At 49.6% G+C, this 16,459-nt stretch overlaps 1 protein-coding gene across 1 annotated transcript in view; it reads left to right on the forward strand.

The window, feature by feature from the left end:
* The first annotated feature begins 9,446 nt into the window (after nt 1–9,446).
* The window catches only part of NPFFR1 (neuropeptide FF receptor 1), a 31,611-nt gene continuing 24,598 nt past the window's right edge, over nt 9,447–16,459 (forward strand). The window contains exons 1-3 of the mRNA XM_030940180.1: nt 9,447–9,546; nt 15,375–15,599; nt 15,693–15,931. Of these exons, the coding sequence (XP_030796040.1) occupies nt 9,447–9,546; nt 15,375–15,599; nt 15,693–15,931 (564 nt within the window). The remainder of the gene's footprint in view (nt 9,547–15,374; nt 15,600–15,692; nt 15,932–16,459) is intronic.

Here is a 16,459-nt window from a genome sequence, read left to right on the forward strand (position 1 = left end):
CTGCCATTGGTTTCACCAATGCATTGGTGTTTGATTCATTCTCACTGTACGGACTTCCTATCGCCTGGGCATCTAACCAGCCCACGTGCAAGAGGGGTGCCCTCTTGTTGAAAGCACAAGGTAAAGAAAGCTGGAACGGGATGAAACGTGGATTATTCACAGGTGGGTACAGGTGCAGCCAAGCAGAATTGGTGCGTGTCCCCCAGCTGCGCTGCTGCAGGATGGCTAAACATCAGGGGGAAACTGTATTTGGGAAAGGATGAAGAGACCTGCTATCTCCAGATTTCTCCCTTACCAGTGCCAGAAATTACTCCCTTAGTAATTTGTTCCTCTGAGTCCATGGTTCTCAAACAGGGGTCTCTGGGTCAGCAGCATCTGCAGCACCAGGAAGTTGGTTAGAAGTGCAAATTGTTGGCCCGGCGCGGTGGCTCACGCCTGTAATCCCAGCACTTTGGGAGACCGAGGCAGGCGGATCACGAGGTCAGGAGATCAAGACCACAGTGAAACCCGGTCTCTACTAAAAATACAAAAAATTAGCCGGGCGAGGTGGCGGGCGCCTGTAGTCCCAGCTACTCGGAAGGCTGAGGCAGGAGAATGGCGTGAACCCGGGAGGCAGAGCTTGCAGTGAGCCGAGATGGCGCCACTGCACTCCAGCCTGGGCAACAGAGCGAGACTCCGTCTCAAAAAAAAAAAAAAAAATGCAAATTGTTGACCCCACCCCAGATGTACAGAATCTGAAACTTGGGGGTGGAGCCCAGAACTCTTTTAACAAGTGCTCCATGTAGTTCCAATGCTTGCTCAAGTTAGAGAACTACTGCTCGGGGTTCAATGTTAAAGTCAGGTTTTGCTTTTTTTAAGTCTGAGAGGCCAACTTAAGTTTGCCTTGAGTTTTAGGCCAGACGCTCCATTGTTTTATTATTATTATTATTATTATTATTATTATTATTATTTGAGATGGAGTTTAGCTATTGTTGCCCAGGCTGGAGTGCAGAGGCGTGATCTCGGCCCACTGCAACCTCTACCTCCCAGTTCAAGCGATCTTCGGCTGGTCTCGAACTCATGACCTCAGGTGATCCACCTACCTTGGCCTCCCAAAGTGCTGGGATTATAGGCATGAGCCACCGCTCCTGGCCGATCCATTATTACTATTATTATTATTATTATTATTATTATATTATTATTATTTTTTTGAGACAGAGTCTCACTCTGTTGCCCAGACTGGAGTGCAGTGGCATGATCTCGGCTCACTGCAAACTCCACCTTCCAGGTTCAAGCGATCCTCCTGCCTCAGCCCCACTAGTAGCTGGGATTACAGACACATGCCACCATGCCCGGCTAATTTTTGTATTTTTAGTAGAGACAGAGTTTCACCATATTGACCAGACTGGTCTTTAACTCCTGACCTCAGGTGATCCACCCTCCTCGGCCTTCCAAAGTGCTGGGATTACAGGTGTGAGCCACTGCGCCTGGCCCCATTATTTTTATTCAACAAACACACATAGAGCTTAGTGGGTACCAGGCAGTGTCTTAGCGCATTAGAGATATTAACTTATTTAATCCCTATAACAATCCTAGCTAGCTTTGTGATTTGGACAAATTTCTTTTCCTCTCCAGGCCGTTTCCTGTCTGTAAAACTAAGGAACTGCACCAGGAGACCCCCAAGGGCCTTTCCAGAACTCATGTGGTCACTATTAGCTCCTGAAGGCCCTGTGATCACTTACAACTGTCCCCTGTGGATTAGCCTGGACTCAGGCCGCTGGCCTCCCCCACCCCAAAGGTCAGAGGTCAGAGAGGGGACTCCCACCTGCGTAGTTTCCTGTTGAAGGATGCCTCACTGAAAACATCACCAGATCCACCTGTTAATCAGGTGAAGCTGATCCTACTTTTCCTGCTCGAACTTGACAGTTTTCCTAGCGTGTCAGACTGGGGAGGACAGTCAGGAAGTGATGAGAGATTCCAGGACAGTTAGGAAGTGATGAGAGATTCCAGAGTTTGGTTTTAGGTGGGACTTTGAATGCAGAGAAGGAACCCTTGATTAGGATTGGGTAAAGATCAGAACATAGTTTAGAATCGGTGGACACAGCAAGGGCGGATTTTGAGGCAAAGGTTTCAAAGAGTCTTGGCGTGTAAACTCTCTTTTGATGTGATTAAGAGTTGATCAGTTTGATCATTCTGATCAATCACTTAAAGCAAATGCTTTAAATGATTCCTTAGAAGGCCCCTGGAACGAACAACAAAGTTATTTACAACTTTGTCTTCCTGAGCAAGAGTTTCTAGGACTAGTACTGTGACACTGGAAAAGACGGTGGAGTCATGTAGACAGGAAGCTGTGTGGGGCTACAGGATTCTAATTGTAGTCTCGCCCAAATACCATGTTGTACCCCAGAGCCCGCTTTGGATCTGCTCTTCACACGAGATGTGCCCGTCCCTTTGCAGAAAGACAGCCCTGGGGGCCGGGCGCGGTGGCTCAAGCCTGTAATCCCAGCACTTTGGGAGGCCGAGACGGGCGGATCACGAGGTCAGGAGATCGAGACCATCCTGGCTAACCCGGTGAAACCCCGTCTCTACTAAAAAATACAAAAAATTAGCCGGGCGTGGTGGCGGGCGCCGGTGGTCCCAGCTACTTGGGAGGCTGAGGCAGGAGAATGGCGTAAACCCGGGAGGTGGAGCTTGCAGTGAGCTGAGATCCGGCCACTGCACTCCAGCCTGGGCAACAGAGTGAGACTCTGTCTCAAAAAAAAAAAAAAAAGAAAAAGAAAGACAGCCCTGGGAAGCGAGAAGCAGTTCCTGACAGGGCGAGAATTGGCAGCTGCCCCAGAAGGCCTGGGCAGAGTCCTGAGCCAGATGTGAAGGGCAGGAAGGGCGGGCCTTGGGGAAGAGCGTGACTCAGGTAACCTGGGCAGGAAAACCTCTCCAGCCCATGAGCAGCCAGGCCGTGCTCTGACTATGTGTCTCCAGGCCAGGCAGGCTCGATCCATGCCTGAAAAAGGGACACAGCCCAGCTGCATTAGGTCCAAGCAGGAGCACCCCGGAGCTCCTAGTGTTTATCAGCACCAGGCAGGCACTGTTATGTGGGTTTTGTTTGTTTGTTTGTTTGTTTGTTGGGTTTTTTTGACATGGAGTCTCACCCTGTTGCCCAGGTTGGAGTGCAGTGGCGTGACCTTGGCTCACTGCAACTTTTACCTCCCAGGTTCAAGTGATTCTTTTTTCTCAGCCTCCCAAGTAGCTGGGACTACAGGCGCCCACCACCACGCCCAATTAATTTTTTTTTTTTTTTTTAGTAGATACAGGGTTTTGCCGTGTTGGTCAGGGTGGTCCTGAATTCCTGACTTCAGGTGGTCCGCCTACCTCACCCTCCCAAAGTGCTGGATTACAGGTGTGAGCCACCTCGCCCGGCCAGTGTGTTTCTCGCTTATTGTTAACATCACCCCTCTTGGTGCCAACTCTATGGATGAAGAAACAGGCTTAGCACATGACTAGGAAGGAGCAGAGCTGGGGTTGGTTTAAACTGGGTTGCAAGTCCACGGTCTTTGCTGTGAGCCCCGGGCCCCTCAGGAGGCCGGCTTGGACTGAAGTGGTTGATTGCTTTCTTCAGCTGGCACGGTCCTTCTCCCAACCCATTCCTGTGAAAAGGCCTCTCTGAAGCTTTACTTTCCTTATCTATAAAGTAGATGCCAACACTGCTTAGAACAGGTGACAAAGGTAAGTGCATCAGCATGGTGCCCAGTTCACACACCAGAGAGTTTCCTCTCACATCTGCTTGTGCCCACCCTTGTGTGGGCACAGCCTTTAGTGCCCAGATAAAAACCTCACCTCTTCTCAGTGCCGTGCAGAGCTACATGCCACACATACCTGGAACTCATCTGGCCAATGGGAGATTTAGTCCCACAGAGGATGAGAAGATTGACAGGTCCCCACTCCCTCCATCTTCATAGTTCAGGAATCTACAGAGACTCTGTCTCAGGCCTTTGAGGATGATGAAACACTCAAGGCGTTGGCTGGGAGCCAACAGAAGCCCTTGCTACCCTATGTGTGTACATCCAAGTTAATGCCTGCAGAAGCACCTGGGGCACCCTGCTTCCAGGAAGTACTTAAGTTGGGGTGCCTTCCAGGGTGCACTCTGCAGGACTGCCTCAGTGCATGCCTCCAGCGGGTGTCACTCACAATGCAGTCTCAGTAACTGGCACCATTTGTATAGAAAATTGTGAATGGGCCACTTGGTGCTGTGCTGGGGCTGGTGCTGCATCTCTGGACTATTTCCAAGAGAACCAATCATGGGAGCTTTCTCATATGCAGATTACCAGGCGCACATGAGCCCCATTAAACTAGACTCTGGAAGTAGGACCCACACCTCTGCACCTTAAAGGGTCCCTCCCTATTCATCCTTCACACAGATGAGAGACCTTCTAAATCCCAAGTCTCTCATCTGCTCCGAGCGCTGCCATGGCTCTCCACTTATTTCAGTATAAAAGCCAAGGCCTTACCATGGTCTTCAAGTTCTGGAGTCATCGCCCTCTGTTACTTCTGTGGTCTCTTTCGTACTCCAGACACACTGGCTTCCAGCTGGTCCTCCAACACCCCACATGCGTTCACGTCTCAGGGCCTTTGCATTTGCTCCCCACAGCCCTCACACACCCACCGAGATATTCCCATGACCAACTCCCTTATTTCCTTCAAGTCTACTCAAACCAAGGTCTACCCTAACCACCCTACTGCGGCCTGCCCCATTGCACTCCTGTCACTTTTATCGCCCTTAACCTGCTCACCTTTTCCTTTATCTATAGTGCTTCTCCAATATCCGCTATAATTTACTTATATCTATTGCTTCTTATCTGTCTACTCTCGCTAGAATAAAATTCCTATGAAGGAGGGATCTTTGTCCTTCTCGGTTTCTGCTGTGTCTCCAGCACCTGGAGCGACGTCTGGCCCATAGTGGGTACACATGTATGTTTACTGAGTGACTGAATGGACAGATGGTTGATGTGCACTGATGCTTGCGGGCCTCTGCTTGTGAGAGAACTGCCGTGTGGTATCCACCTACCAGCCCAAGTTCAGGTCCCTGCGCTCACCAGCAGAGTTTGCTTCCATAGGACTGAAAAACAGCAGGAAGTATTCTTCATGTTGGTCTTTCCAGACACTTGCAAGCCATGGTATTGTGGCTGGGGCTTTTCCTAAGTGGAGTGACCAGGAGTCAGTGTACATGAGCTGAGAGGGAACAGACAGTCCCTAACGCTGTCCCTTAGCCTGCCACTGTGCCTGAAAACCCACCAGGATGAGACTGCTGCTGTTGATGAGGCATTGCCCTGTCATATGATCTTATTTTAACCCCTGCCAGGAGTGCTGTCCTGCCAGGATTCAGAAGGGGATTCCTAGTGGACCAGCCCTTGCTACTCAAAATGTGGACCTCAGAAGATCGGCATCAACAGCACCTGGGAGTGTGTTAGAACCATAGCGTCGGCTGGGCGTGGTGGCTCACGCCTGTAATCCCAGCACTTCCGGAGGCCGAGGAGGGTGGATCACTTGAGGTCAGGAGTCTGAGACCAGCCTGTCCAACATGGTGAAACTCCATCTCTGGTAAAAATACAAAACTTAGCCGAGCATGGTGGTGGGCGCCTGTAATTCCAGCTACTTGGGAGGCTGATGCAGGAGAATTGCTTGAACCCGGGAGGTGGATGTTATACAGTGAGCTGAGATTGTGCCATTGCACTCCAGCCCAGGCAAAAGGAGCGAAACTCCATCTCAAAAAAAAGAACTGTATTGTCTAGGTCTCTCCCCAGGCCTATTGAATCAGAATCTGCATTGTAACAGGATTCCCATGTGATTTGTGGCATGAATGTCCTGCCAGCTGATAAACTCAAGTTGGGGTTATTTTTTTGTGCTGGACACCAATTCATAAGTTAACAAGTAACCTCACAGAGTCTGTGCCTTTAATTAATAGTAACTAACAAAGTTACAGTGGTACATTCTTACAGGCAGGCCTGTTGAACAACGTAGTTTTCATCTTTGTCTCTTTTCTAGATTTTGCATCATATTTCCTTATAACAGATTCCCCTGGGAGGGTATCTTGAGCGTTAACATTCCTGGGACCAAGTTTATCAGCTGCTCCATGTTTCTGTTAGAGAAACGCAAGAGCCACCCAAAGCTTGAGGTGAAAGGAAAAACCCAGAGGTGTCAAAAAGAGTAGAGGAAGTGAAAAGCATCAATAAAAATACGTGCTAGCCGCTCACCAGGTGTCTGTGACCACACTAAGTGCTCTCCACTTCTCACCTCATTTAACCCCCACAGCAACACGGGAGGCAGCTACTATTATTTCAATTATATAGATGAAGAATCTGGGGAGAGGAGGAGGTGGACAACCTGGCCAAGATCAGACATGAGTTGAGGTTGGCGGTGAGGGGCACAATTCAGATCGAAATCCAGCCTTTTTTTTTTGAGAGACAGGGTCTCACTGTGTTGCCCAGGCTAGAGTATAGTGGCACAATCTCACTGCAGCCTCAGAATTCCTGGGCCCAAGCGATCTTCCTGCCTCAGCCTCCCCAGTAGCTGGGACTACAGGCACGTGCCACCATCCCCAGCTAACTTTTAAATTTTTTTGTAGAGATGGAATCTTGCTATATTGTCCAGGCTGGTCTCAAGCTCCTGGCCTCAAGAGATCCTCCTGCCTCAGCTTCCAAAGCACTGGGATTACAGGTGTGAGCCACCATGCCCAGCCTCAAATCCAGAGCGGAGTCCATGTATCGTAGAATTGGTGTCCAGGGCCCAGCAAATGGTTTACAGAAGGCCCCATCTAAGCTGGAGGAGTCCCAGGGCTGCCCCAGCTACCCCAGATAACTGCCCACCTCTTCCCAAGAGGCTTCACCACTTTCCCACCACTTTTAGAGATGTGCTTTTCCTGATACAGTGGCCTGAATCCTTCTTGACCTAGTAGTGCCCACCCCAAAAGCTCTCATTGCCCTCACCAGGGGTGCAGAACCCCAGACAGAGAGCTGGAGTTCCTCAGGACGTCCCAGCCCATCCCAGGAAGACTCCCTGCATGCAGATTCTCCAGAGGAGAAGGTGGGCTGTCAGAGGGGAAAAGTTCTGATGCAAACCTCTTCTGCTTCATAGATGGGAACCCCGAGTTCCAGAGAGAATGTACACAGTGTTCAAGGGGCAAGTGGAGAAACCCACCCAAGGATGTGCAGGGAGTTGGTGTAACCCAGATGAATGCCCAGGTTTCCTGGCTGCATGCCCTGGGTTCTTTCTGTGGCCCCCACTGGGCACTGGGGTTTGGGAGCTCCTCTACGTGGCACTCCTGGCATCTCCTCTGTGGTCACTGCTGCCCTGGCTGTGCTGTGGAAGTGAGTCAGCCATTGGAACCCTCACTTGTCATTTATTAATGCAGATAATGACGGTGACCTGCTTCCCTAGGGAGAGCTGACTAATAAGCATTTTAAAACCTTTTGAAGCAACGGCTCCTCCAAGGCTGGAGACCGAGGGATGCCTCCTGGCTCCTAGGAAGGGACCCCACTCCTGCCTAGGCCTCAGCCTCTCTGCAGCTCTCCTGGCCTTGCTTTTCAAGGGGACAGTCCCTCCTTTCACACCACCGTAAACAAACACACTGAAAATGCGGGGGATGTGCTGGGAGTCTGACTCCAGGCGCCATATTTTCACCACACAGAGACCCCCTTCTCTGTGGATTCTGAGCCTTTTCAAAATGGTAGCTACACCAATGGCCTTCCTTGTCCCAGAGGCCCATGTGCATTTCCAGCCAGAGATAGACTGAGTCTCCATAGGAGATGCCTGGCTTCCCCACCACACGGGAGGTATCTCACAGGTCTCTCTTGGGCCTCATGCCAACTCTTCTCCCAGGCACCTATCAACCTTCTCAGGCATCTCAGAACATGCCTCCAGCTCTGCTTAGAGGATGAGGAGTATGTGTGAGGCCAACACAGGCCTTGTGGGTTCCATCAACACCCACTGAGGGCCTATCACCAGGGAGAATGCTAGGACGGGGCCTAGTGCTGTGCAAGACAAAGGGTCTCTGCTCTTGGAGGGCATTAGGGACTGAATGTGTCCCTCAAAATTCCTTTATCGAAGCCCTAACCCCACAATGTGACTGGAGATAGGTCCTGTAGGAAGTAATGAAAGTTAAGCAAGGTCCTGGGGTGGGGACCTGATCCCCTAGGATTAGTGTCCTTTTAAAAGGAGACACCAGGGAGCTTCCTTTCTCTCTTGTGTGCACACACCGAGGAAGGGCCGCGGAGGGGTGTCTGCAAGTCAGGAAGAGTATCCTCACCAGAAACCAAGTCAGCTGGAACCTTGATCGGGAACTCTCAGCTTCCATAACCATGAGAAAAAAATTTCTGGCTGGGCATGGTGGCTCACGCCTGTAATCCCAGCACTTTGGGAGGCTGAGGTGGGCGGATCACAAGGTTAGGAGATTGAGACCATCCTGGCTAACACAACGAAACCCTGTCTCTACTAAAAATACAAAACAACAACAAAAAATTAGCCGGATGTGGTGGCATGCGCCGGTAGTCCCAGCTACTCAGGAGGCTGAGGCAGGAGAATCGCTTGAACTCAGGAGGTGGAGGTTGCAGTGAGCCAAGATTGCGCCACAGAACTCCAGCCTGGGTGACAGAGTGAGACTCGTCTCATTTAAAAAAAAAAAAAATTCTGCTTGTTTACCACTCAGCCTGTGGGAAGTTCATAGACTAGCTGGGGAAACAGGCATGGGAAGAGAAATATGGCTGGAATGTCCCTAACAGTAATTCTGAAATCTTGCTGCATGTTGGAGTCACCTGAGAATCCTTAAAAACTCCTGATCTGGGACCGGGCATGGTGGCTCAGGCCTAAAATCCCAGCACTTTGGGAGGCCAAGGCAGGTGGATCACTTGAGGTCAGGAGTTCGAGACTAGCCTGGGCAAAATGGTGAAACCTCTTCTCTACTAAAAATACAAAAATTAGCTGAGCATGGTGGCATGTTCCTGTAATCCCAGCTACTTGGAAGACTGAGGCAGGAGAATTGCTTGAGCTCAGGAGGCGGATGTTGCAGTGAGCCAAGATTGCACCACTGTGTTTTGAGACAGAGTCTTGCTCTGTCACCCAGGCTGGAATAAACTAACTAACTAACTAACAAACTGATCTGGTTCCCACACTGTGACAATCTGATTTTATTGGTATGGGGTGTGATGACTTCAGGTCTCCCCAGGAGATTCTAAAGTGCAGCAGAGTTTGGGAATCACAGATCTAAGAGCTATTCTAGAAATGTGGGAGCAGAGAGGATGGGACAAGAGACAGGCTGATGGGCAGGTGAGGAGGGGGACAGGGGAGGGAGCACAAAAAGATAGCCAGCAGAGGGCATAGCACATCCCAAGGCATGGAGCAATTAGCGGAACAGCAAGGTGCTCAGTGAGGAGCGGGTCAGGTGGGAGGGAAACGCGGTAGGATTAGAGGGTGGAGAAATGGACAAGGACTGGACCGTGGGCATCTTGGGTGGCCTGCGGAAGAGATTGGGTTTAACCAGGAAGTACCTGGAAGCCTGCAGGAGAATGGAAATGGATGGTGAGGGGCATGATTTGGGGAGATCACTGGGGAGAGTATGGTGTGTGGACCACAGACAAGGTAATCATTCATTCATTCACTCACTCATTCATTCATGTCTCCTGCAGTTGACCACGAGCTCTATGAGACCAGGAGCCTTGTGGCAGGTGAAAAGCTGAGAGGGGTTGCAGCAGTGATTCTCTATCTTGCCTGCATGTCAGAGTCACCTGGAGAGTTTTGAAAAATCACTGATGTGCAGGCCCTGTGCAAACAGAGATGAATACAATTGAACTGGTCTGATTCCATAGAATCAATTAAGCTTCACTTAGTCTTTGTTAGAGGCTCAGTGCCAGTTATTTTTCTTAAACCTCCCCTAAATGATTCTAATATGCAGCCAGGATTGAGAACTCCTGGTCTCTAGAGATGTTAAGAAGTTGCAAGAGGATTTAGAGCCAAATTCAACCCATAGATACATTGTTTGGCCTGCGCCATGTTTAAAAATAATTGTGAATTTGTTGCCCAACATTTTTAATTGGGAGCTGAAATTTTTTATGAAAAATATCTGGAGGCCAGGCGCGGTGGCTCACACCTGTAATCCCAGTGCTTTGGGAGGCCGAGGCAGGCAGATCACTTGAGGTCAGGAGTTCGAGACCAGCCTGGCCAACATGGTGAAACCCTGTCTCTACTAAAAATACAAAAATTAGCCAGGCATGGTGACACGTGCCTGTGATACTAGCTACTTGGGAGGCTAAGGCAGGAGAATCACTTAAACCTGGGAGGCAGAAGTTGCAGTGAGCCAAGATTATACCACTTTACTCCAGCCTGGGCAGCAGCCCAAGTCTCTGTCTCAAAATAAAAAAATAAATAAAAATAAAAATATCTGGATTTCTGGCTTTCTGTTGTCCCCTTTGACTCCCCTCACTACTCCTGAGAATGTCTGATTCTGAGATCACCCTCCACCTCCTCCTCCACTGCTCCTTTAAGATGCTTCTCCAAGCAGGTGTCCACATGGATTCCAGTGGGCACAGGAGGCTTTCTCCTTTTAAAGAACTTCTCAGTTCCACTTTCTTCCTGCCACCTCCTGGCATCCAGCTTTTCAGATGGAAATCAGTTTCCAGGATGGTGGGGCTCTCTGCAAAAAGGCTCCCTAGGCCACAGCGCATGTTCCCAGCTGTAGCTGTTGGAGGTGGGGTGGGATGGGGAGCAGCTCCCCTGAGGATGAAGGTGCAGGTCAAGCTCTTGGCCAGAATGCATGCAGCTGGAAACCCTGCAGGCCAAGGAAGTGGTGAGGCTCCTTGAGATGGACAGGGATTGCTTCTACACCTTGGATGGGTGCACCCTTAGCTTTCTCAGATGCTCTCCCAAAGGGCCAAAAAAGTTGAGGGAGGCAGGGCTAAGGTCCAGCAGGGCAAGCGCCCAAGGAGTCCAGGGGAGTGTTCTCCGTCTCTCTTCTCCACTCTAGCTGTGTAATATTGGGCAAGGCATTTCCCTTGAAGGCTTCATCTGTAAGATAGGAGCAATCGAGACTTGTTTGACTGAAAGACTCTGCATCCAAGGTTCAGGGCAGAGAAGCGCCCCAGCCCTGCAGTCAGGTGAACTGCGGAGAAAGGCGTGATCTGCAATGGAGAATAATGTTGCCTCAGGTTTCCCGGGAGCTGCTTTGGGGTAGGGAGGTATCTTGGCTTTCTAGGGCTGCCATAACAAAATACCACAGACTTAAACCAGTGGTCCCCAACCTTTCTGGCACCAGGGACTCGTTTTGTGGAAGACAATTTTTCCACGGAAGAGGGGTGGGGGTTGATGGTTTGGGGATGAAACTATGCCACCTCAGATCATCAGGCATTACATTCTCATAAGGAGTGTGCAACCTAGATCCCGTGCACATGTAGTTCACAATAGGGTTCATGCTCCCAGGAGTATCTAATGCTGCTGCTGATCTGACAGGAGGTGGAGTTCAGGCAGTAATGCTCACTCACCTGATGCTCAGCTCCTCCTGCGTGGCCCAGTTCCTAACAGGCCATGACTCAGGGGTTGGGGCTTTAACAACAAAAAATTTGGGGACCCCTGGCTTAAACAACAAAAATTTATTTTCTCACAGTTCTGGAGGTTAGAGTCCAAGATCAAGGTGCTGAAAGGCTTGGTTTCTCCTGAGGTCTCTGTCCTTGGCTTGCAGAGGACCACCTGCTTGCTGTGGCCTCATGTGGCCTTTCCTCTGTGCCTGTAAATTCCTGGTGTGTCCTTCACTTCTTTTTTTTCCCCTTGAGACAGGGTTTTGCTCTGTCACCCAGGCTGGAGTGTAGTGGTGTGGTGTCAGCTCACTGCAGCCTCTGCCCCCTGGGCTCAAGTGATCCTTCCACCTCAGCCTCCTGAGTAGCTGGAACTACAGGCACACAACACCATGCCTGGCTTTTTTTTTTTTTTTTCATATGTTTTATAGAGACAGGGTTTTGCCATGTTGCCCAGGCTAGTCTTGAACTCCTGGGCTCAAATGATCCATCCACTTCAGCCTCCCAAAGTGCTGGGATTACAGGTGTCAGCCACCACATCCAGCCTCTTTCTCTTCTTATACAGATACCCATCTTATGTCATTAGGGCGTCACTCTTATGACCTGATTTAACCATAATTACTTACTTCCTATCTCCAAATACGGTCACATTGTGGGGTTAAGAATTCGATACATATCAATTTTGGGAGACATAGTTCAGTCCAAAACAGGAGGAGAAAGACAGGGGGCACTATTCTTTATCTGCATGGAGCAGCTTTTACCCAAACTGTCTGTTTGGCCTCCACCCATGACTTTGGGGATGAGGAAGGGCACTGTATTTAATGGCCTATGACTTTTAATCCACACAGCAGCCTTGAGAAGAAGTAGTATAAATCCCATTTTACAAACAAGGAAAATGAGGTTAGAGGGTGTATTAATCCATTTTCACATTGCTCTGAAGAAATACTTGAGACTGTGTAATTTATAAAGAAAAAGAGGCTTAATGGACTCACAGTTCCACATGGCTGGGGAGGCCTCACAATCATGGCGGAAGGCAAAGGAGGAGCAAAGGCATGTCTTACATGGCAGCAGGCAAGAGAGTGTGTGCTGAGGAACTGCCCTTTATAAAACCATCAGATCTTGTGAGACTTATTCACTATCATGAGAACAGCACAGGAAAAACCCACTCCCATGATTCAATTACCTTCCACCAGGTCCTTCCCACAACACATGGGGATTACGGGAGCTACAATTCAAGGTAAGATTTGGATGGGGACACAGCCAAACCGTATCAGAGGGCTTAAGTGACTTACCCTGGGTCACACAGCTAACAAACAATAGAGATAGAATTCACACTCAGACACACTGCCCTGCCTGCTCTCCAAGGCTAGATCCATGGAATTTGTTTTGTCTGGTACCATGTGGACTTGATAACTATAGGAAGGTTTTAATGGTAAAAGAAAAATGTCTGTGGAAGAGGAGGGAAAAGGAAGAAAAGGCTCTGTGATCTGGAACTATTCAAATAAATAGATGGTGGAGCAATTGACCACGAGGCACTAGAATGATGTGGCTGCTGAGGAAAGAAGGAAGGAAAGGAAAGAAAGTGAAAAAGTGAGATTGCATTATTCAAAGTCTAGTGCCTCCGGCCGGGCACAGTGGCTCATGCCTGTAATCCCAGCACCGTGGGAGGCCGAGGCGGGTGAATCACATGAGGTCAGGAGTTCAAGACCAGCCTGGCCAACATGATGAAACCCCACCTCTACTAAAAATACGAAAAAATTAGCTGGGTGTGTCGGTGGGCGCCTGTAATCCCAGTTACTCGCGAGGCTGAGGCAGGAGAATCACTTGAACCTGGGAGGCAGAGGTTGCAGTGAGCTGAGATTGTGCCACTGCACTCCAGCCTGGGTGACAGAGTAAGACCTTGTCAAAAAACAAACAACAACAACAACAACAAAAAAAAAAAAAACAAAACAAAGTCTATTGCCCCAGTAATTATAGCTCATATTTATTGAGTACCTACATGTTCCAGGTACTGTTGTCAGGGCTTTATATATGTTAACTCATTTAATTTTCATAACCCTACATGGTAGGTACTATTATCCCTATTTTGTAGATGAGAGGAAACTGAGGCAAAAGACATATAACTTTCCCAAAGCACACCAACTCTAAATGGCAGTGCTGGGCTATACAGACTTTACAGCACAGTGCCTCAATCTCTGCATTGCTCAAGGGGACTTAATATGACCTGACACACTTCTGGGTTTTATCAGAGGGACTTCAAGAAATGTGAGCACTTCTACAGGGAGGTGGACTCAAGACAGTGATGGGATGAATAATATTTCTTGTGTACTGTCTATATGCAAAGCACTGTTTCACATGCTTTATATATAGTAACTGCATTAATCTTCACAACTGTAGGAGATAGGTGCCATTATTATGCCCATTTTGCAGATGAAGAGACTGAGGCAAGTCACAGAAAGAAAAAAGCCCAGTGAAATTCTTGTTTTCTCCAGTAGAACAGCAGCATTGAAGAAGCAACTTCCCTCCCTCCTGACCTCTGAAGGGCTGCCCTAGGGGAAGAGAGAGGGACATGAAGGCAGAGGTACCCATTGCTGGGGATACTTCTTGCTGGGGATTAGGGTCAGAATGCCTGCTGTGGGTCAGGGCTAGACTCAATGACCTCTAAGGACCTTCTAGCTGTGAGACTGTGCCCACTGCTCAGGACAGAGGAGGAGCTAGGGAAAGAAGCGAGACTAGGAAGAATCCTGATGCCAACTGTTCCCCAGTGTCCAGTGAGCAAACTCCTGATTCCTAAAAAAAGGAAGGAACAGACTTCACTTTCTTTCATCTGCCTAGAACATGGGATCTTTAAAAAAAAATAGATGGTACATAGTAGGTGTACATATTTATGGGGTACATGAGGTGTTTTGATACAGGCATGTAATGTGAAATAAGCACATCATGGAGAATGGGGTATCCATCCCTTCAAGCATTAATCCTTTGAGTTACAAACAATCCAATTATGCTTTTTAAGCTATTTTAAAATATAAAATTAAATTATTATGGACTATAGCCACCCTGTTGTGCTATCAAATAGTCTTATTCATTCTTTCTAGTTTTTTTTTTTTTTTTTTTTTGGTACCCCATCCTTCCACTACCCTTCCCTGCTTCTGGTAACCACATGCTTCTACTATGTCCATGAGTTCAATTGTTTTGATTTTTAGATCTCACGAATAAGTAAGAACATGTGATGTTTGCTTTCTGGGCCTGGCTTATTTCATTTAATATAATGATTTCCAGTTCCATCCATGTTGTTGCAAATGACTGAATCTCATTCTTTTTTGTGGCTGAATAGTACTCCATTGTGTATACGTACCACATTTTCTTTATCCATTCATCTGTGGATGGACACTCAGGTTGCTTCCAAATCTTAGCTATTGTAAACAGTGTTGCAACAAACATAGGAGTGCAGATAGAACCTGGGATCTTTATTCATGTCACAGAAATTTATGGTTGTGTCTGCTGGGTGCCTGACAGGGGCTGGAGATGAGTATTCTCCAATTCTGCTGGAGGAACCATTTATTAAGCATCTGCTATGGGCTGGGCTGAAACTTTGGCATCACATTTACTCCCCTCAAAATCATTTTACAAATGCAGACACAGTCTCGGGTGCAGGTATTATTATAATAAGAAACTTTTCCAAGGGTACCACCTGGTGAATGCCTGGACTGGTTAATTCCAAAGTCGTGGTCACCTTGTAGATCTTGTCCCCATTCTCCTGGGAGAGCCCAGAGCTGGTGGGGTTCCCCCGCCTCCTTCCCTAAGCCCTCCTGTTTTCACAGCTACCTCTCATCCCCTTCTCAGGAAGGCCCAGAGTGCTGGACCCCAGGCTGGGGTGGGCAAGGATAAGGAGTGGGGACAGAGGTTGGCATGTGAGGCAAGGGAGAGAGGCGCGGAATTACGGGACGCCGCTGCCAGGACTGCAATGGGAGGAGGGCTGTGTCCCCTACTTCGGAGGGGCGCTCGGGCTCTGTGGAGACAGCGCCATGCGGGAGGCGGGCCCGGGGCGCCCTCGCTCGGCGGGCACAGGTGCGCGGGTGCCATGACGACTGCGTTGCACGAGCCCCTTCCTTCCCCTGGCCTGGAGGCACGGAGTGGCGGGCGGCTGAGCCCCGCGGGCAGCAGCGCTGCGCGGGAGCCAGTCAGCTCGAGGGGAGGGAAACCGGCCAGGGCCTGGGGTCTGGGAGCGCACGCCCCCTGCCCACCTCTACCCGGACCTACCGGACCTGCGGAGCGTGGAGGCAGGGGCTCAGCCCGCAACCAAGTGCCCGGGACAGTCCCTCCGCCCGCTGGCCCAAAGGGGCCCGCTGCCTCCCGCCATCGGAGACCGCCGGAGCCCGCAACAGGGGGCAGCATGGAGGGTGAGTGGTCCGGGGCTGGGATCCAGCGGTGGGGCCGATACCGACTCCGGGGCATGGGGCCGAGGCAGAAGAGAGGGGCCGGGCAGCTGATCACCCACGGCTGTCCAGAGCCAGACGATGTGACACTCTGTGTGTGACAGAGACAGAGACACTGAGAGAGGGAGAGAGACCTGGGGTGCCCATGGGTTAATGGGGTGTGTGTGTGTGTGTGCATGTGTATGTGAGAGAGAAAGACAGAAAGAGACAGATGGAGAGAAAGACCTGGTGGTGCTCTGTATTCATGATGTGTGTGTGTGTGTGTGTGTGTGTGTGTGTGTGTGTGTGTGTGTGTGTGAAAGAGAGAGACAGAGACAGAGACAGAGACATAGAGAAGACACTGAGAGAGAGAGAGACAAAAGACAGGCAGAGAAACACTTGGGGGTGCCTCTGTATTCATGTTGTGCGTGTGTGTGTGTGTGTGTGTGTGTGAGAGAGAGAGAGAGAGAGAGAGAGAGAGAAAGACCTGGGGTGCCTCTGTATTTGTGTTGT

The sequence above is a fragment of the Rhinopithecus roxellana genome, chromosome 11 (genome assembly GCF_007565055.1).
Source record: "Rhinopithecus roxellana isolate Shanxi Qingling chromosome 11, ASM756505v1, whole genome shotgun sequence".
Taxonomy (NCBI): Eukaryota; Metazoa; Chordata; class Mammalia; order Primates; family Cercopithecidae; genus Rhinopithecus; species Rhinopithecus roxellana.